Source organism: Platalea leucorodia (assembly GCF_965183815.1).
Source record: "Platalea leucorodia genome assembly, chromosome: 2".
NCBI classification, from domain to species: Eukaryota; Metazoa; Chordata; class Aves; order Pelecaniformes; family Threskiornithidae; genus Platalea; species Platalea leucorodia.
The window spans coordinates 32,135,306-32,163,089 of NC_138824.1; the positions used below are offsets into that span (position 1 = coordinate 32,135,306).

Here is a 27,784-nt window from a genome sequence, read left to right on the forward strand (position 1 = left end):
AAACTATGGGTAGATGAGTCCACGAGTAACCAGGCAACGAGAACAGCTATCAAATACAATACTTGTGATTTCTGCCACCAGCTCCCAAGTTTTCTCTCAGTAAAAGCCAACTAGTTAATATATGTTCTTGTATTACAGTTGTGGTTTCTTCCCCCTAACAAAATTGCGAGCAAAGAGACCATTTAGTCACACAAGATCATTTGTCAGTAAAGAAAATACAAATTTGCTTTTATTATAACCATAAAGAGGCATTACTTTAACAATTAGCTGTACATTCAGCACTCAGGTATACATCTGTGCCAAATAAAGTCAATTCTCTTACTGCTAAAAAAGAACACTTCTCAGCAATGCACCGCCTGTGCTTACAGGATGTTTATTGTCTCTGTATTACAGTTATCTTGACAGACAAGCCTCAGATTACAGAATAAAGCTTTACTCTTGGACCAAAATAGGAGGCAACATTTTTATTTAAAAAAATTAAAAACAGCAAGTTTCTAGTCAGATAATATAAAGCATCTTAAATTAATCTTTTGAAAGTATTTACACTATTTGTAAACGTAAATATCTGAAACTGTACATGTTTAAACAAACGTTCATTTAGCAAACAGGCTGTATAAACTGATTGCTCTTCTAATCTTTCAACCAGCTGTCCTAGAGCTGTCTGGGTACTCTAAGGGAGAGAAGATCCCACGCACAAGTGACTACTGCAATGGTTTACCCTTCACGTCTTTTCTGTACAACACCTGTATTACGTCAGTCGTAACTGTACAGTGACCATGCAGTCCTTCTGAAAAACTTTATAAAAACCAAATATACATATATTACAATGCACTGGACATTATTTTACAGCCTGTATTTCTACAGAAATAAAAAGAAAGGGCAAGTTTTCTTCCTTGTTAGTTCCTTTAGTTAATTTTTAAGGAGCCACATAAGGTCCTACAAGTACCATTTATGTACCTCAGCACCACTGCTGCAACACTTCTCATGGTAGCTTTAAATCCCACCACCTTAGTCTCCAGCCATGTGATTTGTAACAGGAAAATTATTAAATCAAAACACCACCAATGTGCATGGAAATTTCTACATATTTAAAACCACAGAACAGGTTTTATAAATAAGTTAAAAATCTGCCATGTGTCACCACATTTTTCTTTTGCAGTGCTGCACAATAAAGACTTACACCCCAAAACACCCTAAAGCTGCTTGTAGCCTTTCATTCGAGTAATGATCAACTGTTTAGCGTTCAGCTTTCTGAAATAATGACCAATTACTGCATACTAAACACCATGCCTTGTTTACCAGTTACTGAGTACTTATCCCTTGTTTACCATGCTGATTGGACAGGTTTGCACATTTCTGGCATCCCCACACACCCTTATTAGCACTTATTCCAGCGCACGAAGGCTGTACAAGTCCCAGTCCCCACTTTAAACAATGCGACGCCACCATTTGATCTTGGGCAAGGCAAAAAACCAACTCTAACCTAGAACTAAGCACCTGAGAATCTCAATGCTAAGCTTTGCTGTGAAGCAAATAACTGAAAATATGCAGTTCCCTCAGAAACAAGAGAAATGATATTGCACAGCTTTCCACTGCAAATCCCAAGGAACTGAGATTCTTTACCTGGAGGAAGGTTAGAGCATGAAACTTCAGGTCAGACCTCACAGCTCCCAATCACAACAGTATAAGAAAAACAGCACATCCAGTGTTTCAAGAAATACTTCACATGCAGGAAATAAAGTTTTCCCAACTAAGAACCTCTGAATTATGTTCAAGCACGTGGTGGATTACCAGGATTTTCGGGGGAGTTAAAGAAAAATTGGAGCATGCCTGCTTAAGTCAAATTGTCATACCAATGTGCTTATCTCCAAGCCTTGCAAATACCTATTACCGCTCCCATTTGATTCCCTGCGCTTTATTTCCAACATGTCTTTGAAAGTGCGGCTTTTCACTGCATACATCAGCTTACTAAAGCAAAGCAAGAAAAGTTTTTACATAAAAAAACAGGATTTCAACTTTGAAAACATCTGGATAAGGCAGTAACTGAGCTTCCATAACAGTGATCAGCAAAGGGTTTTTTGTTTTGTTTTCTTCCCCCCTGCTTCTCAAGCCAATGAACAGGAAGACCTTTAACAAATCAATAAAACTTTTTTTTCTGTTTTTCCTAAAACAGGGGTAAGCAGCCTGGATAGTTTTGATGCAGACTGGACTGCACAGTGGGATCCTTCATCTACTTCAAGCAAATGTCTTCGTATTCCCTTCGCTGCCTGGCATTCAGCTGAAGCTTATTTCAAGCAGCCTTACTGTTGGGCTACTTGGACATTGATAGAAGTAAGTTCACCTGAAAGATGAAAGGAAAGCCTACATTAGACAGAGGAACTGAGTTTCAGAATTGATGTCTTATATTTTAACCTTTAAACAGGATTCCTAGGAAACACACAGTCTTGGACAAATCAGAAGACAGCTACAAAACAACTGGCCAAAATTTCCAGTCAAATGCTTACTCACAGGCCTTCTAAAATGCCATTGTTGACCATGCTTACTAGTCATTTCAGCAGTCACAACCTACTGTGTCAAAGTTTCTAAGATGACTTCCTACATTGTCAAGGAATTCCAAAAAAATATGCACACTGACAAAAAATGTTAACATTCATCTTAGATATCTGAAACACATTTGGGATCCTTCGCTGTACTTGTTTCCCACAGATGACAATATGGTTTCCCATACACTTCAGTTTGTAGGAGAAGTGATCCCAAGGATTAACAGATAAACAATTAGAGGAAGCCAGCTCCTCCAGGATAACCCCACCTCCTTCCAGTGCATCACTCCCACTCTGTGCTCCACGCTAGTTATCACACATCCCTGTGGCCACATTCACTGCAGACAACATCCTCTAATCTGTAAACTAGATTATCTGTTTAAATATTGGCATCCTGGGATAATCATGATTCTATCCACATTCCCTGGACCACTAAGGTCAAAGCGAGATTTTTAAAAACCTACTTGCTTTCTGCCAGAGCATTCTTAACCACAATCATCTCTGGGACTAAAGACCTTATCATGTAGGGTTACATTTCCATAAACATCTGCACATTTTCCCAATGCAATTTACTTCAAATGAACCCTTGTAATTCTTTCTCATGCTTCCTAAATGTAAAAGTAGCTGCTTCTTGTATTTGTCAAAAGCAAGACTGCCGTCACACACAGAGGGTTTTTTTAAAGTGTATTCACTAGCTTTGATACCTCTCCAAAAAAGACAATGCCCAGAAAAGGCAAGACTCTGCCATGATGTTGTACAACTCAATCCCCAGCGACATCAACCACCACCTTCAGTTTAACAACTCTACTGGATCTTCATAAAAAAAACAAACAAAACCCCCTTTTAGCTGGGAGCCTGGAGTGCAGACGAAGCTCTGAGTTTAACCATCCAGGACTAAGAGGGATAATAAATAAATAAATAAGGATTCTGAACACTGAAAATACTAAAAATGAAAAATTAATATTTAAAAAAAGCCAGTCACATGAAAGAGCAACTGATAAAACAGGGAGCCTCAATATATACCTGTTCCATTGAAGGACAAGCTATGATCTGGAGATCTTCATTACTAAATTCTTCCTTTAACACAGCATGGAGTTTCTGGAACATTTGCTGAATGTTATTCTTTTAAAGGAAAGAAGAAAAAACTTAATAGTAAAAAAACACAACACCCATCTCAAACATGAACCACAATAAGCACAATGTACATGGAATAGTTACTGAAGTGACCACGTAGGGAGAAACAGTCGAGCTTTAAGAGCTTTTCTTTTAAAACAGGCCCCAAAACAGCCCCAAGGAACCCATGTTGGCTGTGAGATAAGAACTTCAGCTAAGATGCGCTAAGCTGAAACACTGAGTCCTACAGACTTAACCTGGAAGCTTAAAGCTCAAGCTTAGTTCTTTCTGGTGGGTTTACAGTGGGTTTCCCAGTGAATCTGTATCATCCTCTCTGCCTCCAGTGCTTTTGCCCATGCATAACTGACCAAGTTGTACTGGTTTTGGCTGGGACAGAGTTAACTTTGGTTATTTACCATATTCACCATATGGTGCCAACTGGAAGATGTGCAGAATAAACAGACCCAGTTGCTTCCCTGTAATGTGTGTGTGATGTAGGCTGAGTACGATGAAGAACAGAACAGCTTTTTTTTTTTAAGCTTAACATATGATTATAAAACATATTATTAGATTTTTTTTTTTTTTTTTTTTTTTACCCCATGTGTCTTTTCAACAGGCTTCTCAGATCAGGGACACCATGTTGTCTGTAATAGTCTGCTCACTATTACATGTGCGTGGTTTTTGTCACATGTTTACTGGCTGGACTGGTAGCCTAGTATAACTCTACAGATATATGGATACGTGTATGTATGTGTGTCTGTATATATACACCTATAAATGTATGCATACATACATTTATATAGATATATTATAACCATACACGCACAGAAGTACAAGGTAAACGATGCCACAAAATGTGTTTAAAGTCTTTAACTAAATGAAGGCCCAACACCTATAGGAAAACAAGCTGAAGTACATCTAGCAATACTCACCCTAACTGGCTTAAACAAAATTAATTCTGTATCTTTATTGGACAAGTACAACGACATGCTTCGTAACGTTGATGGCAGCTTTGTTTTTATTGTCTTATAAGTGGAAGAGACCAGATCGTTGATCTTTGCTGAAAGTAAAAGAAAACATGCTTAATAGGCTAAAATGGCATTCTGCTAGCTGAAATTTACGCTCCGGAATATCACCTCCACTTCACTGGGGCTGATCATAACCATGGGGTTGAATGAAAGGGAAAGAGGGGCTGTGCAGCATCAACCCATCATCTGACCACAATATGCCAGACAAGGCTTTTCTTTTGGGACCTACTCAAGACATCAGCCCCTCTTTCCCTGCAGAAAATGCATCCAACCCATTTCTGCAAGCTACCACATCCTCCTGAGGTTCCTGAAGTCACAGCCTTCCAACAGCAACAAAGTTCTACATAGGCTCCCCCCTAGAAAACTTGCCTGGAAAAGAAACTGCTGGGAAATAAACAGTGCTAGTAAAGAGAATAGCATATCACAAATTCTCCTTACTGACCACAGGCCATGTCTGTAAGAAGAAAGGCTGCACAGCCGTCTGGATTTTGAATCAACCAGACAGGAACCCTCTCTCAGACAAGACCTTCTTTCTTTATTGCTAGGTATTTTAATGATTTTACAAGATCTTTGCTTAAAGGGAAGGAGAAAAATACATTTCATAGCTTTAAAGTACCAAAGTTAACATACTACGTTTATTTTTTTCCTCAGTTTCTACTGTATCTAAATTTTCTGCCTACTCCTGCTTCCCAGACAAATGACTCCAAGAAACAGCAGAAGCTCTACTTAGATCTGCCTCTACACACATAATTATCTCCAAACAAACATTAAAAATACTCCTGAAGAAGCAGGAGATGTTAAGTAGAAGCTCAAGTTAGCCCTTGAGAGTGTCTGACCCATGGAGCAGCACTGAATTATGAATGAACGTGGCTGGCTTTGCATTTTAAGAACATGATGCAACAGAAGGCTCCAATGTATGAATTGGAATAATCAGATTTCTCAGTGTCACCCTGTTTGTAATGTGAAGAGCAAAACAACCCAGGAACATCTAAACTACTACAAATGTTCCTATGAAGCATTCACATTTGAATTCTTAAGAAGAGGGAAACAAACCTGGATTCCATTTTTGCACAGTGACTGGAAAACTGAAAAGGAAGTAGGTACCAAATGTACAGACAATAAAAGCTTCAGTGCAGATTCATTTTTTCCTACAAAAGCAGAAGCTTTATCTTAATGTAATCAAATAATTCCTTAAGCACGTTCCATACGCAGTTGCGGAAATGCTGTTTTCATGCAAGAACAGTCACAGCTTGAGAAACACTCAAGTCATTCATCTACTGCACCAATTAAATACATATTCTGAAGTTTGTCAGGTTTTGATTTAGAGGTATCTTAAGACATTTAAACTAGCACATAGGTAAAAATGGAAGCCAGGATTTTCAACAAAAAGATAGACAGTTCTTAGGTACTTAAAATTTTTCCAAATCAATCGCAGTCCACATTAATCTGGTCAGCTGTTCAGATTCCTATGGTTTAGAAGTCAGGCACAGAAACAAATGACATTCTGAACTACTCGAGCCCCATATAATGCTGCTTATATTGCTCGACCAAAAATGGTGAACGGAAAGGGTCTTTTTCAAGTCTTTAGAAGAAGTCTCAAAGTAGTAAATGATCACGGCTTTATTAGCCTACAAGCACCTCAGAGGTAACATGAATATAAAACAAAGCAAATACCTGGTTGCGCCCAAGGTTGCTGCGAAAGGCTGTACTTGGGACCCCCCTGAGTGGCCATTGTTTTTAAAGCAGCTACCTAGAACAAGTACAATCAACAAAACGATGTTTCTTTCAGTTGAATTCACAACAAAGTGACCAAGTAACAATTATACAAGTCTCAGATACTGCAGTGTACGGAACCTCCCCTGCTCTCCCCTCTTCTGTGCCCTGACTTAACAACACACAGGGAAAGCAGCTTGACAGAAATGCAATTCAAAATTACAACCATGATCACTTCTTGAAAGTAAAATTCAAAATGGGATTAAATTTACAAAAATGCTTAGGCACAAAACCTCAAAAGAGATTTATACTTAAGCAGGTTAGTCAAACTCCCCAGATTCCCAATGAATCAATGGGATCACTTGGACAATCTATCAATCTCACCAGTTACCCATCTATATTTTAGGTATGCCACTGGCCCCTCACCCCAGCATGACAGACATCAGTAAATTTAATACTGTAATCTTCAAAATTCTCAAAAAACAGCAGCTGGGATATTTGTGATGTCCATGCAATGCTGTAGCCCCAGTTTCTGAGATGTCATGCCACTTATGTGGACATAAGGATCCACGGATCCACATCACACTTTTCATTTTCCAGAAGTAATAGATCCTGCTGTGTGGTTTTCTCAAGAAGCCTAGAAATCCTGAGCCCTAGAGCAGATTCTAGAAAAAAAGTGTATTGTAACAAGACGCTTTTTGTTCCTATCCTCTAGGATGCCTAATCTTTCTGACCAACTTTTATCAGGAATTTCTGTCACAAACAGGACTTGGGAGGAAAGTCCTGCTCAGCAAGCGCCTCACTGGTGTAAAATATGCTGAGAACAGAAACTTTTAACACACTTCACAGCCATACTCTAAGACCTCCCTCAAGAACACACATGACCCAAAATTGTTTTTGAAGGCTTACAAATTCAGTCAAGGCAGGAGTTTTCCTGCAAACAGAAAAGCTCCTGCCAACTGTCACAGACCTGTTTCAACTCAAGGAAACATTAAAGCTTCTTGATCGAAGAGCGTAAGGGTTGCTTTTAAAAACAAACTATGTCATGTTCCTTTAATCCATCAATCTCAAAAATGCCTGGAAAATTATTGCTGGAACTTAAAATGGAACCATGACTTTATAATGGGAAATGTCATCATCTTCAGCTAATCAGACAGAACTAGCAGCTTCTCCTATACCCAACTTAAATCCCAATTCCTTTGTCCTACCAGTATTTCAGTTAGGTTAATGAACATACAACACGTTTGTACCTTTGTCATGAACTCCTCCAGCTGTTCTATAAACTGTTTGGTTTGCTGCTGAATAAATTGCTCACAAGCTGATTTCAGGTGACGATCTACATCTTTCTTAGAGTCGATATAATGTTCTCTGATTTCTGGAGTACCCTTGAACAGAAGACAACAATTCTCTCCTTTTTATTTGCCAGAGATCACCACCCGCTTAAATGACCCAATTTTTCTTAATGCAGTAAGACTCCATATTACCTCCAGTAAGAACTGTATCAAGGCGTTGTTGCTGTTTAGTCTAAAAAATCTTGAAACTGCCTTAGGATTCAGGATTTTAAATGCTGCATCTGTGAATCAGAAAGTCACTCACGCTGTAAGTCAATAAGATCCAGCTCCAGGAATTAAAAACTTTAATCATTCATTTACGCATAAAAAATGGCCTAGCATGATCAGGACTATCACATTAATGATTCCACTACCGCTAGGTGTGGATGCACAATTGCACATACACAGAAGCACACAAAGCTCGATCCACTATTTTTCAATTGCACCTATGGTGAACCTGAATCTAACAGTTGCAGAGTCTAAACAGATAAATACATTACATGACCCTAACATGTGACTGATACTAGCTGTAGTGCTACCAGCACGCAAATTGTCTGAGCTCTTTTCCTTTCGTAACTATATCTACAAGTGAAAGACTTTTACATACGCTATGTAGTTAAGCATTTATGAACAACATGCAGACTTTGGCCCATGTTGCCTGGGAAAACCAAGTACAGTTGCATGAAATAACTTAGAACTGGCACTCTTTTCCTCTGTGCTTAATTATTTTAGTTAGGACTAAACAACAAAACATCAAGGTTGATATACACTCATGTTTATGGTCTCTACAGACGTCCCAGGAAGGAAAACAGTATCTGTAATTAACACATGATGCTAAAATGATTCCTATAGTGTTACCAAGGTGTTGTCAACCTGAAATCTAGTCAAACTGGGAAAAAAAATTATCAATACAGTTTCAGTATGGCTTATTGCCCTAATGTCATTCATTTCTCATCCTACACATCCATCTGCTTTTTTTTTTTCATTTCAAAAGCAATTCCGCACCCCTCTTGCTGTATAAAACAATGGGAGGGAAACAAGACATAAGAGAAAGAAGTTGTCCTGGTTTCAGCTGGAATAGAGTTAATTTTCTTCCTAGTAGCTGGTATAGTGCTGTGTTTTGGATTTAGGATGAGAATAATGTTGATAACACACTGATGTTTTAGTTGTTGCTAAGTAGTGCTTACGCTAGAGAAGGACTTTTCAGCTGACCCAGACCAGCCAAAGGGCGGTTCCATACCATATGACGTCATGCTCAGTATATAAACTGGGGGAGTTGGCTGGGGGGCAGCAATTGCTACTCAGGGACGAGCTGGGCATCAGTCAGCGGGCAGCGAGCAATTGTATCGTGTATCACTTGCTTTGTATATTATTATATTATTATTATTATTATTACTACTACTACTATTATTACTATTCTATTTTATTTTACTTCAATTATTAAACTGTTCTTATCTCAACCCACGAGTTTTCTCACTTTTACCCTTCCAATTCTCTCCCCCATCCCGCTGGGGCGGGGAGTGAGCGAGCGGCTGCGTGGTGCTTAGTTGCTGGCTGGGGTTAAACCATGACAGAAGTGCTGTCAAAGGCATTAAACAAAGAGGGAATACCAGATACGTAGGCATGTAGGTTTTGAACTGAACCAAGAATCCGCACTCCTATGCGGTTAAAGGAGACCACGAAGAAAGATTCATTTTGTTCTCTGAATTATTTCCCAGAAACTTCACTGATTCCAAACAGAGCTTAAATTCTTGATTAGAAGCCTATGAGCTAATCAGTGTGAAAGTCACTTCTCCCCATTGTATACTTCAGTTACATGAACCTTAGCATTATAGTACCTTAAAAAGAAAAAAATTGGGTACAAGCAGGACTTTTACATTAAGCAGTGCCCCTTTGTCTATAAAACCCAAATTAAATCTTAAATCTATGTGCAGAAAGCTTGGCTAGAACACAGTAGAACTCCTATTAGCCATGTTATTTTTCTTCTACAACTTATCCCAAATATAAAAGCCCTACTGACCTATGCTATGCTACATTAAGAATTAAGCACAATGTACATCTTTTCAACACCACCGCCACCACCCAATATAAAAAAGTGTTTTCCATTACTTACCACTACCACCTCCAAAGCACTGGCTGGCACAAAAATTTATTCAATTAAATGAAGATGGAGAACAAACTTGTGTGTCAGCCAGGACAAGACACCAAAAGGATGTATTTGCCCTTTAACCTCCAGTCAACTAGAAACTACTCAACAGGTGGGAGGTTTCATTGATGTTCAAATGCAACAGGTGAAATGGTTAGTGTAAGAATGGCTTGCTTCAGAGTTAAAACAGCAGTGTATTAGATGGCAGGAAAGAAAAGTTATTTCTCCAGCTTCCTCTTTGGAATGGAAGAGAAACTTGACATGCTTCCAATTATTTTTCCCATTACCTTTATAAACTTGACAAGTGCATGATGGTTCACTTTTGTATTGAGAGGTTTTTTCCTGCATTTTACAAAGGAACCATAGTATAATTTTAAAAATCATGACCATGGCCACTACTCTCTATTTTCCCTTCCTGCAACAGACACAGTTGCTACATAAAACTATTCAACAATACTGCTTATTGAACTTGCAACATAAGAAATCCCTTCCAAAACAAAACCTCACAGAAAGGTCTAGGAAATCTTAATTTGTTCTAGACAAGTCAACTATGCATTGTCAAATTCACCTGCTAAACAGCGGTAACAAAAGATATTCCTTTAAAGGGTCAGAAAAGGGGAAAGACATCTCTGTGCAATAGAAATGTAGATAACTTAGCTGTTCTTAAAAACGGACTGGATAAATAAGTTAGGTCAGCAGCAAAAAGCAGTCAAATGCATTCCATACAAAAATAAAGAATTTGTTAGATACATCTGGAATCGCCCTGAATAAGAGAATGGTTTTGTTTTTTTTCAGAGAGGATAAGAACAAAGCAAGAGATTAGAACAAGCATACAGGTCATTGCAAGTGAACATAAAATAAACCCAGAACTTTTGCTGGCACATTAAGGGAGGACAATCCCATCCCATTTCTGTAGCCAGCAACTGTTTAGTACCTCTAGTTTTCTTAAGGTCCAGGGAAATTTCCTTAATGGTGAAATCAGTGTGGAAAGGAGCAATTTGTTCACGAAGAATCAAAAGGTGTTTTATTAAGAAAAGCTGTCCATCAACCTGGGTCTACAGCACAAGAGAAAGAACATGCATTACATGGAAAAAAAAAAACAAAACCAAAACAATTAAATGAAGAGCAAAGTTTCAACACCTCCGCTTTTATTAGTTACTTCCTATAACAAAGTTAATACTAATAGTCTTACTAACAAGCTTTTTCTGTTAGTCTGTAGTGCCATTAACTACACTCTGGGATCAACAAATCCCACTTCTGTACTGTTCCTAACACATTGCTCTACAGAAACAGACTTCATTCACATTTCTTAGAAGAATTAGATTAGACAGCCATATTACTAAATGTCCACAGTAAGTACAGGTATCCATTACTTGAAAGATACAAACTTATTCTTCATAAGAGCCAGGAATTATTTCATGTAATTCATATAATTTATAGTTGAAAGACATGAGGTTCTAAAATTTTTTTAATGATTAAAAAAAAGCCAGTCAGTCAATGTTTCTGTAATAATCTAGATTTACTGTGCTATTGTGAAAAGGTCTTATGAAGCATTTTTCTCATGTCATTAAATGCAAAGCTTAGTTAATTTCTAAACAGTACAGCAAAGATACAAAGAATAAAACAAGGCCAAGTTCACACCACCGAGATGATCTGTTTTAAACTGCTTGTTATTTTATCTATGTGCTTTATACTGTCTGCTGCTTTTAATCTTTGACGTTCATGGCTCATTGAGGTAAATGGAGGAGGACTCAAGAACTCAAATTTGCTTTTGCAAGCTGGAAGAGAATTTTCCTTGATACAATGTTAAATAAAACAGTAAAGAAGAAATTAGATTTAAATCTGCAGTGTTAACAAATAGAAATGTTTACTAAAAATAACTGGTGGAAGGGTTTCTTGAGGTTTTTTGGTTGGTTTTTTTGGGGGGGTTTTTTTGGGTTTGGTTTTTTTTTTTTACATGCACATTTTCACCTGATAACGTTAAATTAACATGCATCAAGAACAAAGTGGTACAGACACTAGTCCTGGGCCAACCTGTCTAGGGTTGATGATCCTGCATCACTGCGGGATGAGTTTCATTGTCTGCAATACTTTAAGTCAATGCTGACCCAATATACAGTGCTGGAATGGATAATTAACTGTAAAACTCTGAATCAATTACATATTAAATAGTTATCCGTTCAAGCTAGAAGGAAATGCGGTTTGAATTTCTTTTTAAAACTACTACGTTTAAGAAATATTTTTCAAAGGACCCTCAAAAGAAATAGTTCAAAATAGCTCTTCATTTCTAATGGCCACTAAAACATTTTTCATTACTAAGTATTTACTGCTTATACAAATCCAACAATTTTAGCCTACTAAGACCTTCCTTTTTTATTTTTTTTTTTAAATTCACTTCCTGGCTGTTAGAAATTAGCAAATTACTATGGTATTTTTATTAAAGGAACTGTGACGGGGAAAAAAGAAGGTTTACTCCAACTACTTTAAGTAACACTTAAAATGATTTGATGAAACTGCATTGAATTCTGAGCAACACATCAGATCAGATCTTTTGATAACAGAAAGTTCTGAGCAGAGAATACTTAATAAATCTTCCCAGTGAATTTAATACTTAGATTTTTGAAAATTCAAACAACAGAGGCAGAGAAAAAGAGAAAAGAGTAACAGGCAGTGAAAACAAATACAGGGAGCAGAGACTTCTAGCAGAAATTTTTCTTTAGGTATCACTTGATTGAATTCACATGAGTCAGAACAGCCTGTAAACATGATCGCTACGATTTGTATTCCACCTTTTCAGATAGGGTAGCACGTGAATCATCATCTTTGCTTTACAATACGTTAACTGTAACTAAAAGCTGGCAAATCCATCAGGTCTCTGGGGGAAGAGCAACATGCTTTCACTGAGATTTCAACAGAATCCTGAACAACTGCTTCACGGCTTTAGACATACACGGGGGCAGGGGGAAAGAAATCATAACCAAAGCACAGATTCTGACCTTGTTTTTGCTGATAGAATCAGCAGCTCCCAGCAGTGAGTGGATGCAGGCGGATAAGGCCTCTTGCGATAATCCCTGAAACACTGCCCTCTGCAGGGAAGAGGAAATCAGACCAAAAAAAAAGGTGTTAGCAAAGCTTAAGCAGAATTTAAGAATTGTAGCTTGTGAAGGATATGCTTGCCAGCACATAAAACCCTAGATTAGTTAGCTACAAACACGTCGTCTAAATGCAACAAGACAGGATGGAACATTCATATATAAAAGCTTGCTACAGCACTTACTTAAACTGGATACGGGTATACACTCAAGCATGCCCTGTTCATCCTCTGGCTCTGAATTTGCACCCAGGTAGTGACATGGTCAATGATACCTAACGCATTCACAGCTAACGGCATGAACGATGCTTACTGGGTAACCTGACTAGACACTTCATGTGTCAGGGTAACTATCTGTGTGTGCAGATTATACTTGCAATAGATGTGAGATCATTCGAGTGAGCTTAACCTCAAGCAAACTCAAATTACCTCACGTTTGCACCAGGTTAGCAAACAAACATGACATCTGCCATGGCCCAGGTGACACGGAGTAACTCATTAAGCTGCAGCAACTGGATCATACGGCTGAGCTAGCTGTAGGAACACAGCTCGCTTCCACCAGCACTCCCAACGTAGCCCATGCCAGCCCTGACTGCCCCAAGACTTGCTGGGGCCACTTCATTCATGTTTTCTCCTATCTACAGGCTGCAGGCAAGGCATACCAGTCCTGCTAGAATATCTCAGTGAAAAAATAAATAAATCACTGTGCAGACATGCTATAAATGAGCCTTGCAAACAACACAAAACCAACCTCATCTCTAAAGGTCTAGCTGAAAACAAGGGCAAATACTCATTTATCTTTAATGAGATTGATATATTAAGCAATAAAGTATTAATAATTTTCCAGTTTCTTTTTAAGCAAATAGCACCTTGGTAGCAGTTTCACATAGCACCTATCAAAGATATTTGGAAATGCATTAAATGTATCTAATAAAAAGATAAAACACAGAAAAGCAAAAACACTCGCATTACGTTTCTCAGAGACTTATTAGCCTTTCACGCTATTAGGTGACAGACATAAATCAGATTCTAAAGGGCAAGTCTCAAAATACTTGTGAAGTAAACACCGCTTTTGTTTCTCTTAGACATGAAGATTCCTACTGTCTTAAACTTTGGAAATGTCTCCTACATTGTGGAAGGTGAAAAGATGTGCCACAAAAAATTTTTTGAGAACATTTCCAAAATGTAGAAGAGTCACCATTTTTAAGACCAGAAACATCACCTTGTCTGATGTCTTGCAAAGCACATAGCAAGAAACACATTCACCCAGTAATTTCAGCAATAAGATCAATCTCTATAATCAACCTAGAATTTTCTATTCCTTCTTGTCGCATTCACTGCTCAACTTCGGTGCAATAAGTATCTTGAGCATCAGACACTGAAGTATTTCTCTAATAGCAAAAGCAATAGATGTACAAACCAGTGCCTTTTTTCTAATTCTCAAAATACAAATTTGTCTTGGAAACGACGACCTAAATTTGTCAGTTCACTTGTTTTACATAAAGATAGCAGCAAAAAGACTAAGAGGTAACAGAGGCCAGTAATTGTCCATTCCTAATTTACATTAAAATATTTAGACACAGTGCTACACACTTCATAACTTCACTTAAAAAATTAGACAAAGAAACTTTTGCGTACATCTATACATCTGTACAGTTTGGAGAGACACACTAGAGTCCTTCTGACAGTAGGATACCACATTCCATGCAGATCTGCTGGTGAAATCGTGTTCTGGTGCCTGGGATTAAGGGATTCTGCTGAACCTGTTTAAAAGTAAAATACACACATCAAAAACTTGCCCATCTGTCCTTTCAACTGAAGGAGACTGCAATAGCAACTGCACTTTATACTGACTCCACAGTAATAAGATATATTTTATTGCACTCAAACATCTTAGGTTTTTTTTTTCCCCCTTCTAAGCAGGTCAGTACTAGATTTCTGATGTGTATAGAGCACATGGCTGTGAAAGACACGAACTTGCTTTCAGGGGTGGCCCAGCTCAACGTTTTTTTAACGAGTCAGTTTTACAGGCATGTCTCCAATGTCACCGCCCCCACACTTGGCTCAACAACTGAAATTATCAAACAATTACTGAAAAAAAAAGCGTAGGAGAAAAAAGAAAAAAAAATGGTTAGTGACCACAGAACTACAGGAGATGCTCAGAAAAAAAAAAAGAAAAAAATCCATCAATTTTACTTCTTCATGCTTTCCTTTCTGCTGGGGATAATCCTATATGGATTAAACAGCCGCAGAAAGTGTAGGGTTTAAACATCATGTTAATAACCGCAACAATAATGGCAAAACCAATTTTGACATGAGGGGGTTGTAATCATAAAGAAGTGCTCCTCCTGCGTAACCTTTGTAATAATTCTGTATGCTCAAAATGGATTTCCACAACACCTGACAGACAGAAGTCTTGTATTATTTTCACTTTGTCCTTAAATCCTGGGAAACAGCTGAGTCAATAGCATCAGAACTCTGACTCCAATTAGCAACCATTCAAAAAAAGTAAAATTTGTGAAGTTTTACCTAATGACGGAATAAGCACTTCTGAAGTCTTTATGTGATCAGTGCAGGAATTGTCTAAAATAATTCAGCAGTATCTTTCTACCTTTTGCAACAATAAATTTATTGTCACAGTAATTAGAAGGCCTGTAAGACCCTAGTTGTCAGTTTGAGGTTCCTAGGCTATTTATTAGTCATTCAGCTACTCCTGCAGGCACTGAAATGGGAGAGAGGCACCTTTGAAGGGCAAATAATCCCAATTATCTCAGACACTTATCTTCAAATTACACCATATAGGTTCCTTCCGTCTCCTGAATGCCGGCGAGATTTACAGGACTTGCGAATGCCACACACCTGGCTTGAAGCAAGATGAACTCCACTCTCAATGGGATTTGTGGAGTCAAGCTAGAAAGAGCCAGAAAGACCTTTGCAGGCCTTGCAAGTCAAAAGCAAGAAACTACCAGGTACTCAAAAGGAATATGAGAAACAACTGACAAAGAGCTGAGAAAGGTGCTGCTGGGAAAAATAACACTGTACCATCCTGAACAATGATAAAATAAAGGGAGAAATTCTTCAGGGATCTTAGACGATAATTTAAAGGGTTGTAACACTCAAATGACTGGCATCAAAAGAGCCACATTTCATGTGATTTGCTTCCAGTTCACTGCAATTTACAAGCACATGGGTCACATATTTAAAAAGTCAAAGACTATATTCTGAATTATTGTAAATAGATAAAATTACTAACTGGTTTCAGTAAGTGGAAATGCATTCAAAGGAAGAAGTTGCCTTCCCAGGTAAAGGCACGCACAAAGACACTCCTAGATGCTCAAAGCATTCATTAAAAAGACATGCCTGACACACCAAACCACCCACAGAAGCATCCTTAAGTATACATCTTGCTGGTAGGGCTACTTTGCAGAACAGAATACAGAAGCTCAGTTTTATACAAAGTACAATAGATGCTGTCAGCTACGAAAGTAGTTGCTTCACAGAATGGATTCCACTGGAACCACAAAGAAATGCCACCAAAAGAATAAGATTTAAGTTGTTTCTCATTCCCCCCCCAAAGTTATTAAGAACCCTGAGACAAAGTTCACCTCTCAATCTCTTATGAATTTCTCTAGGAAAATAACCGTTTAAGATGCATGCAAGTTTCTCACTGATGGTTCAAGTTAATGCTCACCCTCTGCGAGCTTTATGCATTAATTTGACAACGTGAGATGTATTTCATACCAGATTTAACTAAGCTGCAGGACTCAGGATCTTCTAGCCGGACATCTGAAAATGAAGCTTCAGATGGCAGCTTCTTCTGTTCCTCTTTTAAACTCTGTGCAATTTGCTGCAGAGGAAGATATACCACAAAATTTTAATTTTTTTTCTCTCCTTAATTTAAGCAGCATTACACTGCTTTGATTACAATAGAGAAAAGCATACTAAATTGCAAAAGGAGTCAGCTACGCTCAGCTCCCCATTGTTTCAAAGACATTAAAAGAAATAAAGCCAGATGTTTCCAAAACAGTAGCAGAAACATTTCAATTCACAAGTATTACACAGATCTGTGTAAAGCATTGTTCCTTCCATTTTGCCTGGTTTTACTGACCTCTAAACAATAACCAGTGAAGCCACCTAGAAAGAGAAGCTCAAAATAGGGGAACCCAATTCAACACTCACTTGGATTTTATACAGATAATTTCTGTGATGGCTTTATTCCTATAAATGATATGTGCAGATCGCCTCAAAGTACTCTCTAGTTTATTCCCTGCAGGAGTTCAACAAAAAGCTTTCCCCTAACATTACTCAACATTTCCACACTTCTACCTTTTTCACTACTTGGTCTGCTTCAAAGCAACGAGAGGCAGCAAGAATGGGCAAAGAACTGCATTAATATTTGAGCAGAACAGCACAAGAAATATTTCTGCCCTGTGCTTTTAACATTTTAATAATTCATTTACTCAGACAGAAGGTCTCTCTAAATAGCAAGGTTTTGAGGTTTAAAAGCAATCCAGTAGTAAAATGAATCTCAAACCAGGCAAAAACTGGAGTCTTACGAGGACATATGAAGAGCAGTGTAATTTCTCGATTTAGAATGAACAGTAAAACTCACTTTCTTCTTCCTGCCTGAATGGCCATAGGACCCTAGTTAGAAAATAAGGCCTTGTGTAGCCTAAGTATCTGCATTGCTTGCCTATAGAAGTTATAGCTAACATTAATAACTTCTCACAATCATTTTTTCTTATCCAGTTCTATTCACACAATTTTAGGAAAACAGAAACAAACAAACCTGCACTCCTAACAGTTACACTGGTAAAACTTCTGATGACTAGTTGTTCTGAACAGAGGGATCCTGTTTAGCTACATTTTGTGTGTCCTTAAGCTTTCAGTATAAAGGGCAAGTATTCTACAAACTCACTAGCTTCAGGATTCATAAATGCTTTCCTAAAACCCTATGAATGTCCTTACGATCACCAAAGCATAAACTATAACATAATAAAAGCTTTAGACATGTATAAAGACAAGCTTATAGCAATGTAAGTTCAGTACTAAGAAGTTTCTCAGTGTTTGTCTGTTTACAGGCAAGAATTGAAAACAATAAGGTACAGTTATACAACGTTCATTTCTTCCAGCCCACAGCAAAATATATATAGCTACAAAGCTTCTGCATTTTATGTAAGTAATTCTCTGATTCTGAAGTCAAACAACAGCTTCTCTAGCAACTGGTCAGCTGCAAGTAAGTCCTAGAATTTTCTAAGCGCCACCAGCTATTCTGGTAGATAGATGGAAAGCAGAATAGAGTAATAAAATCTGGATCTTGTCAGTCCATGTCAGAATTGCCGTTCTTGGTCAACTCAGTCCTTTGACAGCTCGGGCCTCTGTCCTGGTTTCAGCTGGGATAGAGTTAATTTTCTTCCTAGTAGCTGGTATAGTGCTGTGTTTTGGATTTAGGATGAGAATAATGTTGATAACACACTGATGTTTTGGTTCTTGCTGAGCAGAGTTTACACCAGTCAAGGACTTTTCAGCTTCCCATGCTCTGCCAGGTGCACAAGAAGCTGGGAGGGAGCACAGCCAGGACAGCTGACCCAGACTGGCCAAAGGGCCATTCCATACCATATGACGCCATGCTCAGCATATAAGCTGGGGGAAGAAGAAGGAAGGGGGGGACATTCGGAGTGATGGCGTTTGTCTTCCCAAGTAACCGTTACACGTGCTGGAGCCCTGCTTTCCTGGGGATGGCTGAACACCTGCCTGCCGATGGGAAGCAGTCAATGAATTCCTTGCTTTGCTTTGCTCACATGCGTGGCTTTTGCTTTACCCATTAAACTGTCTCTATCTCAACCCATGACTTTTCTCACTTTTACTCTTCTGATTCTCTCCCCCATCCCACTGGGGCGAGGAGTGAGCGAGCGGCTGTGTGGTGCTTAGTTGCTGGCTGGGCTTAAACCACGACAGCCTCTCATTATAAAGTGAATGCCAACAGTTATTTGGGGGGGATCTTTATTATGCTTAATCCCTTCCATGCAATGCTAGCTTTCAGTTGCATATCAAATGCAGTTTGGTCTAGTCAAAAACTAATTTAAAGTCTTTCATTGGCCACTTTCTTATTTCTGTGAGTAGTTTAATTCTGAAATCTTTCATCAATATAGTATTAACCTTTTAAAGTGAGTAGAATTAATTTGATTCCTTTCAACAGGAACATTGACTCAAAGGGCTTGAAATAACTACAAAAATGGCTAACACTGATAAGAACTTGAAAAAGGCTACTGGAAACCATTGCTGACATGTTAAATTATCGAAAGGTACAAGCAAGTCTCCCCTCACACTGTCTGAGCACAGCGTAAACATGTGTACTGAACACTAGTTGACCAGTAATTCTGAAAACAAACTTGCAGCTAACCGTGCCTGTCTAAAGCTTCTCTTCAACTCCAGCTCAACTAGAAAATACACTGGGTAATACCTACTACTTACAAAAGTAAATAAAAATTTACTGTTATGAGAGAAAACTTAACAGTTTTATCTAAACTTGAAGCTTGTAACTGTGAGAACTAGTGCCAGTTTTACCAAGTTTGACATAAAGTGTTCTCTGACATCTAGTTTAGGGTCATAACATGATCAGCAGGTGCCAATTTGATAGTGCCAGTAATACTAAATACACCTAAGAACTGGAAAACCCCATCTGCAAAGCACTATACTGCACATAAAAAGAAAACCAATCAAGGACAATAAAAAAGCTGATGTTATACCTCCATCATTTCCAACTTGTCAGGATATGCAAGATCGCCCGGAGCAGGCTTGTAGCCTGTGATATCAGTCTGAATGTAAATATGCGTCCTATAGACAAGACGCTCTTGTACATCTTCTAACATCTGCTTGACACCAGCTGCAAATGCACCCAGTTGTTCAGCTGACAAAGGTAAAAAAAGGCACAAATTTGTTAATTTAATTACAAAACAAGCTTATAGACACAAAAGTTCGAAGTATCCTATATAGAACTGTCACAAAACTGGCTTGCTGCAGATGAAGTCAGACTATTTTTGGAACAGCAGCATGCAGACAAACAAGGAATTACTGAACACCATACTGCAGTTGCTTCAGCTCCCCAAATTTTCATTAGATTGTGAAAATGCGATCTCACACTGACAACATCAGACACCATGTTAGAATTAAGCATTCTAATTATTTGAGACCTGGGTACGTCGAGTGGCATTTCTGCCTGGACACCAAACCAACGTGCTTTGGTTCTATCACAGCCAATGCCTGCAGTCTGACTGTCGGGAGCCGACAAGCTAACTCATCTTCTGACCTACCAGAACAGATGATCTGAAGCAGCTCACATCCAACTTAAGAACTATGGTATCAGCCTGAGTTTAAGCAGTGGAAAGTCACTTCTTAAGACTAGCTGAAAGATTATGTCACCAATTTTTTCCTCGTTCCCAACATTGTTACAATTCTGCTTCCAGAAAAACAAACAGTTCTTGACGGTATTGGCACAGCCTCAAAGAGTTACGCTGTGTTACATACCACCTACCAAGTATGATTTCTGTTTATCGCTTGGTGCAAGGTTAAGACTGTGAAATCATTCCATTACACATCGGTCATACTAAGGAAATGAGATACTAGATTTTTTTCTGATGGTCAGTTCACTTCTATGAGTCTCTGAACACTTCCAAAACTCAAAAATCTCTACCAGCTGTGTAACTCCTCTGCTGAAGTTACAATTTCTAGTCTGGGAAACACTATGTCAAGGAGAATGAAAAAATCAGGTTTGCATTCCTTTGTTTTATCATCGTGTATGCAGAAAGCTCTACATGGATGATGGATTAGCAGGGACAAGTGAAGCAATTCATTCATTTGAAAAGTTCATTTAAATCAGTCCTGGTGGTGCACGTATATGCACTGGGTGGATGCTTGCTTTCATTTGTACAATCTAGAGAAAACAGGACTCTACAACATCAGTATATTAATTTGACATATACATAGACCCATAAATACAGACCTTTCTATTATAAATGAAAAATCATAATTTAAAATAACCTTACTTCATCTTTGACATTTTTAAAGCCCATTTGAAAGAAAAAAAAAATCTAGGGATTATTTCGCCTATGTAATTTAATAGTTTTACCAGTTAATTAGACAGTTAAAAACAATCAGGTTCCATCTATCAGTTACCATTGTTTTGTACATGATCTTCAAGCATCTCATTTTTGAGTATCCCACAGAGTTCAGAAAGTGTCTCTAAGTGAATGACGTGGATGATCATTGGCCTCAGGACATCATACAACGAAAGACACAACTTCTCCAACAGTTCACTATGAAGAAAAAAATAAAAAAAAAGCAAAACACTTTCAGGATTCTGCAATACCAAAATAAAATTCTATCACAAACACGGATTATTTTATGGCAAAGATTTTTACAAGGAGGGTGAGAAAGGACTGTTTAAAACACGAATCCCTGATTTCCTACAAAGTCTTTTAAGAGAAGTAGGATGCCAACTGCTTAAAATGGTGGTACAGTTTTGAATTAATTTTAAAATTAAAAAAAAAAAAGAAAAAAAACAACCAACAACTCAACCTGTCACAAAGGGAAGATACTGCAAGCTGGTTTACCTGGCTTCTGTGTAAAGAAATGCTCCTGCTGAGCTCAGAATCATTCCACCATTTCCCCTTGAGAAAAGGCTCATCTGATTCCAAGTACTCAATAGTTTATTAGAACCAGGAGCACATGAAGAGGGACACAGGAGGAGAAGCTTGGTAACCTTTTCTGTAACAACTTCCAACATTGCAGGGCACAGTCTCCAGTCTAACTGAAGTTATGATATCAATGCAATATGAAACACCAGAAATCCCATTCAGTTTATTTTTTTTTCTTTGCTGTTCAAAGTGATGCATATCTTGGTTAACACATCAGTAGCATTCATTCTAGACATTTTTGCCATTCTCGATGCTCCCTTCACTAATCACAGATTAGCTAATAATGCTGTTGCCAGTAGCTGAAAAATTCAAGTACTTCCCCAGTTAGGCTTGGAAATATAAACATTAAGAATATTTAAGTATTTACAGTGTGGTACAGTTGTTGAGTTTATTGCACTATTTTTTTTTTCTAATTCACGAAGAATGTCCGACAACAGGACAAGGACACTTCAGTTCCTTTCAGAGTGTGGACAAAAAATGCTCACAAAAGAATGCTCACAGGAGAAACATTTTCAATGCCTCTCTTCTGTTGCATTCTATAGCTTTACAAGTAACTTGATAAAACAATAACTCTCCACGTTAAAAGCAGAAACAAAGGAGAAAGTTTCAACAGCCTTATTATTAAACACCACACTCAGCCTCAGATCTCTACTTTTGGGTAGATTTTTGGTAAACTCTTATCTGTAGATAGACACCTAGCTATTATGTCTTCAGAGCACCTCAGCACTTCAGAAAAAAATGAGGCTATTTATTATACAGCTAAGAAAAAACTAAGAAAGCAGTTACTATTTGAAACATTTTCCTCAAATTATTTTATTTAGATGTAGGCAAAAAAGGTAAGCAAGTTCTTAAGAAAGGAGGTAACTACTTTCCATCAAGATTCAAAAATAATCCGAAGTCTATTCTCATTCTTGGCGTGAAGAGCAATAGTGATAAAATTTCTGTTTGAACAACATTTTACAATGATTTCAATTAAGGATGTTTACTTCAGGATTTGGACTGAGACAGCTAAATTGGTTCTTAAGCCGATTTAGTTAGATCACCTCAAATCCTGAGCATGTCCCACACGAGGCCTCAATTTCTCAGAAAAGAGAAAGACTGCTACCACTCTAGCACTACGGCTTATTTCTAGTGAGGCTTTAGGCATTTATTGTTTTCCTTTAGCTTTAGAGGACAGGGAGGGTAGTGGGCAGTATTTCTTCTGGGTTACACTTGTTCAACTCAAGCTGCGCTTGATTTTAAGATAATACAACACTCGAAACCGGTGTCTCAGTTATATTAATAGGAATACACTTTATTTATGAATTTCATAGCAAGGGAACATGACCTGCCTAAATTTAAAAATTAAGTATCATTACTAAAACATACCAGCAAATTGCAGAAGGGACATAATCTACTCAATTGGTCTAATATTACAGGTCTGTTGTAACAAACTTACAATACTTTTATAATGCAATTACCACGTAAAGACAACAACCTGTGCCTCTTCTAGATCTAGGCAGAGCAGATACAGATGCTGCCCTTGCCAGGTGTCCACTACCCTGCCTTCCATTCAGCCCACATACAGGCACATGCAAATATTCCTTGACAGTAAGGGCAGCTCACTAACTGTAAATCCTTGATGAAAAATGGCTGGAGTTCATCAGCTTAATTTTACACTGAAGTAAATGAAAAGCACTTCTGCAACTGCCTGTGCAAACTGTTGGCACAGAGGCAGTACAAAAACAGCTGAGAGCTGTAGCACTGTAAACTTTTACAGCTATTTCCAAAGCAACTGTGTGTCTTTATCTCTTTCAGACCATCTACAGAGCATTTACATTACTCAGATTATTTCTGGAGAATGTAAACTATCGGCTTCACTTGAAGGAAAACGAAAACAAAGTGATTAAGGGTTTTTTTCTTGCTCTTCTTACAAAACCACTTCAATACAGCCCTATTTGCCATGTAACGTTATCTGCTATATTACAGCATAGTAAATACAACATGTAGTAAAACAAAACCAGCATGTACCACCTACTCCAGTTTTGGTGTTGGTTTTGTGAAGAACTCATTGTAAAGCTGGTGTTCATCCTGGCATACATGGACCATGAAGGCACAACCACTTCGTACCTGTATTCACAGAAATACAAATACTTGATTATTAAATTATTTCCCTTGCATCAGTACCACAGGAGGTATTACAAATATTACTATTATATATCATTATAGTATATATTGTATTATTATTATTATTATTATTATTACTATCGCTATGATTAAATTGAAGCTTTGGGAAATTCAAAATTATTGAGCTCAACTATAAAACTAAGGACTGAAAAGATGTTACTAGCCAAATAAAAGCTCGTTGTGCAACTTCTGTCCCTTTTTGTTTCTGAAGAAATTTAAGTAGCCACGTTTTATGCTTTTGCAAATACCCCTTTGTGAGGTTTGTAACAGAGCAGAGTTTTTACAGAATAATCTTCCACAAAACATGCATTACTTGAATATTAGTAAAATGTTAATGATTCAAAACCACAAACAAAAATGACAATTCTGCATGCAAACAACTGAATTAAATCAGTACATTTTACTTGGGGGAGGAGGGATTAAAACATAACAAAACCCCCACAACACATGACTACTTTACGTACCAAAGCACAATGATCTCTGTTGTTCTGACTGGTTAATTCTGTAACAGTGCTAGCAATACTGGGACCAAGCAAAAGCTCCCTCTGGTCAAGATAACACTGATGGATTTCATTGAGAACTTGTTGATACCTAGCCAAGAAATTAAAACAGTAACTGCATCCTGAAGCTCATTTTATGGTAAACATAAAATTCATTATAATACTCTCTTTTAGGTCTACATAATTTCAATTTTTAAAACTTTCTTTTAAAGGAATAATGTGTTAAACAGTACTTAAACAAAAGTAAAAATTTTCAAAACAAAATTGATGAAAATAAATTACGTAGACATACTCACTCTGGCATTTTTTCAGATCTTTGCTCTACTTGTTCAATAAGAGTCTACTCAATAAAAGAAAAGAGTATTATCAGTAAATGACTTTTTCTAATAATTGGCAAATAGTTTGCAGTATTTTCCCATGGACACAATATGCAATCTTTGGACATTCACACTTGCACAATATGCAATCCTTGCATTCACACTACTACTAAATCCAAACCCCATTTTCATAGCTTCCTTTTTAACAGTTAGTTACCAGCCTACTTACTCTGACTTTGGGAGCAGCTGCTCTGAATTTTACATAAAACAGCGTGAAGGCATTGTCAGAATTTGGCACAGCTGAAGGATCCTGAAAGAAGAGATGAGTAATTGGTTAAAAAGGAAAATACTGTATTTGGCTTCTAGTATTAAATGGCTGAGATAATTACGCTCTAAAACAGGGTATTGGTTCTTCACATTTATACTGCCAGCGGAATAGCTCTTTGCCACTTTCCATCTAGAAATCCATGCTTGTTTCAGAACTCGGATAAAGCCAGATTGAAGAACAAAACCCATAACAAAAGTTTCAACCAACAGCCTCTACAGCAAAAGTAACCTTTTCAGTAATTATGGCAGAGAACAATTTTCTCTGGACCTGCCACAGAAGTACTGATTGTTGCTCCTTAATCTGTAGCACTAAAATAGAACAAAATTTCCCTTTTACCTGCCAGTGCCAGGGTGGAGAAGCTAAGTTTCAGCTCACATTCAAGCTTCTACTGGAATGTCAAGTCTTGAGCCCAAGCTTAGCTGGGCAGACAGCTTGAACTTAGACAAATTCTAGCACTAACAAAGCAGAGCAGAGACCCAGTTTAGCCACCAGGCTTTTTTCCCCTTACCCCTACTGATGACAGAGAGAGAAACAGACAGCCTTCCCTTGAAACACGGTGGGGACAGGAAAACTCTTCCACCTTCCCCATCTCCTACTTCCATCCCTGTGGGCAACCTGATCATCCTTTTACAAACACAGATCAAATCCCCAAACACTCACATGTGAGGAGTAACAACGAACATCTAGATCTCATCAGTCCCTTTCCAGACTTGACAAGATCTCTTGTTGTGTTGCAATAGGAAATCTCAACGCTTGATCACAACTAAAGACCACTGGCCCAGTACTGCACTTCTTGCAGAAGCAGACATTAGATGTTTCAGAGAAATACGGAAAACATCCACAAAACCCCCGTGTAGATGGGAAGGAGGAGGTCATCTGACTCCTAAAAGAGGTCTCCTTCCTGGCTTAAAACTGCTAAGCAGCAATTCAACTCCAGAAATAAGGTTTTGCTTCTTTCTGTAGACATGCTTATTAACAGAGGTGTTCAATTCTGCTTGAATTCAGCTCAGTCACGGCAATCCATTGGAATCAAGCCAAGCTATGATACTTTTTTTAAAATAAAAACTAGTTTTGTACCAAACATGAAAACTGTTCAATGCCACTTAAACAAGATCTTCACTCCAGGAGTATCCTTTAGCAAGTTTCCATGAACATTGTCTAAAATCCCCTTCGTTTAGGTCTGTCAGTTCTCAATTCTAGCATCTTTCAATTTCACTGCTTATCCCTCATGACAACAAGTTTGCCTGTAACAGGACTGAGCACAAGGCGTACAACAATTAACTGGAGAAAGAAAGAAAGTGGGTAGAAAGAGACATTCCCCTTTCCCTTCTCCTCTGCCAAAATATTGCAGCATGAGACTATTAACATTTTAACGAGACCAAAAAACCTCCCTACCCACCTTTACGCCTGGAATGAGTGGGACTAAAGCACCTAACTCTTCCCTGTGACTCTCTAACATCGCTGTCAACATTTTAAAGCTAACCAAAAGATACTGCCAGAACTAGTAGGAACCTGCCACAGTTATTCTCTGCAGCTATGCAAAGCCCTGCAGACTTATCAAAAAGAAATATTTAGATGATCAAGAGCACCCAAAAATACTTACAGGAATATAATACTGAAAGACTCATGTCATGAACTCGGACTTATTGTGCTTTGACAGTTTTCATCCTACGACAATCAGCTCCCGTATACTTTCTTCAAGTATTCCCTGCAACCTCCCTCTCTGTCTCTAATGATCCATCTCCAAAACAGACCCCCACAGTACCTGTATTTCTCTTGTGCCCCCTCCCCATTCGGCAACACAGATAGCAGTGTGCACTGCAGCTGATTCAGAGCTCCAGTGCACAAACTGGTTCAGGAAAGCATGCTGTCTGGCCAGCTGGTTGCTGCCTCTCTAACACAGTCATTTTATCCATCCCTGGCCTTCACTGAGGTTACTGTTCACCCACCTCAATTCACCTTCTTCAATTTCCAGGATCTTTTAATTATTACTATTTTTAAATCTTTGGGATCACTAGGACTCTGTCAGATTCGGCTGAAACTTGGCCAATCTACACAAACACTCTGGTATGGGACTGACCTATTTTCACACAAACCTGCTGACACCTCCCACCCTCAAAAAAAAAAAAAACCAAAAAAGAAGAAGAAAACTGTATAGTGTTACAACAGACATTTCCATACAGCTCGAGTTACCACTTACTGATTCACCTTACCCTTTTCATTAACTGGCTTGTGAGGTTCTGTAGCGTATTCACAGTGTATGTCTTGATAAGGTGCATAGCTTTAGAAAGGCATTGTTTAAACTTAATCAAATATACAGGATAGTCTTTAAAATTTGGCTGAAAGAAATAAAAAATCCATTTTAAATACGAACAATAAGAGTCGAAAATTTATCTAAACGTAAAATACTCTTTTCACTAGCTAGCAAAGCTAGTTTGTACAAGCTAAAAGCAGTATTTTATAAAAATTAAGCAGAATATTAAGTATATTCAGTAAAAATGTCTTAAGTTCATAAAGCACCATCATCATCTGTCTTTGGCAGAGAGAACATTTTATAGGAAAAAAAAAACCACAAAAATAGTACAAATAATATGAAACTATTAAGATTTAACTAAAACCAATACAGAATTACTTACATGTGATGAAATATATGCAATACAATCATCAAGCTTAGCCAGCATGGGAATGAATCCTTCACTGTTCACGGACAGCGTAGGGGAATTCAGTTTCTTTGGAAAACAAGACAAAGCCTCATTGTAAGCAACACAAGTAACTTAGTACTGGCGACAAAGTTCAAAAGATCGGTGCGTTTTCA

At 38.0% G+C, this 27,784-nt stretch overlaps 1 protein-coding gene across 5 annotated transcripts in view; it reads right to left on the reverse strand.

Moving 5' to 3' along the window:
• Positions 1-255: 255 nt before the first annotated feature.
• Positions 256-27,784, reverse strand: part of COG3 (component of oligomeric golgi complex 3) — a 33,457-nt gene continuing 5,928 nt past the window's right edge. For 2 of the 5 annotated variants that reach the window (XM_082304179.1, XM_082304182.1), the window contains 18 exons: positions 27,606-27,698; positions 27,183-27,308; positions 24,871-24,951; positions 24,621-24,664; positions 24,289-24,415; positions 23,676-23,767; positions 21,138-21,277; positions 19,712-19,872; positions 16,704-16,809; positions 14,601-14,725; positions 12,868-12,957; positions 10,806-10,926; positions 7,879-7,967; positions 7,645-7,779; positions 6,356-6,431; positions 4,586-4,713; positions 3,564-3,662; positions 256-2,341 (listed from right to left, as the gene is read on the reverse strand). In XM_082304179.1, coding sequence (XP_082160305.1) covers positions 2,312-2,341; positions 3,564-3,662; positions 4,586-4,713; positions 6,356-6,431; positions 7,645-7,779; positions 7,879-7,967; positions 10,806-10,926; positions 12,868-12,957; positions 14,601-14,725; positions 16,704-16,809; positions 19,712-19,872; positions 21,138-21,277; positions 23,676-23,767; positions 24,289-24,415; positions 24,621-24,664; positions 24,871-24,951; positions 27,183-27,308; positions 27,606-27,698 — 1,863 coding nt within the window. In that variant the 3' untranslated portion in view covers positions 256-2,311. Of the gene's footprint in view, positions 2,342-3,563; positions 3,663-4,585; positions 4,714-5,734; positions 5,830-6,355; positions 6,432-7,644; positions 7,780-7,878; positions 7,968-10,805; positions 10,927-12,867; positions 12,958-14,600; positions 14,726-16,703; positions 16,810-19,711; positions 19,873-21,137; positions 21,278-23,675; positions 23,768-24,288; positions 24,416-24,620; positions 24,665-24,870; positions 24,952-27,182; positions 27,309-27,605; positions 27,699-27,784 lie in introns of those variants that run through there. The other 3 variants (XR_014227437.1, XM_082304180.1, XM_082304181.1) reach the window with 3 other exon arrangements.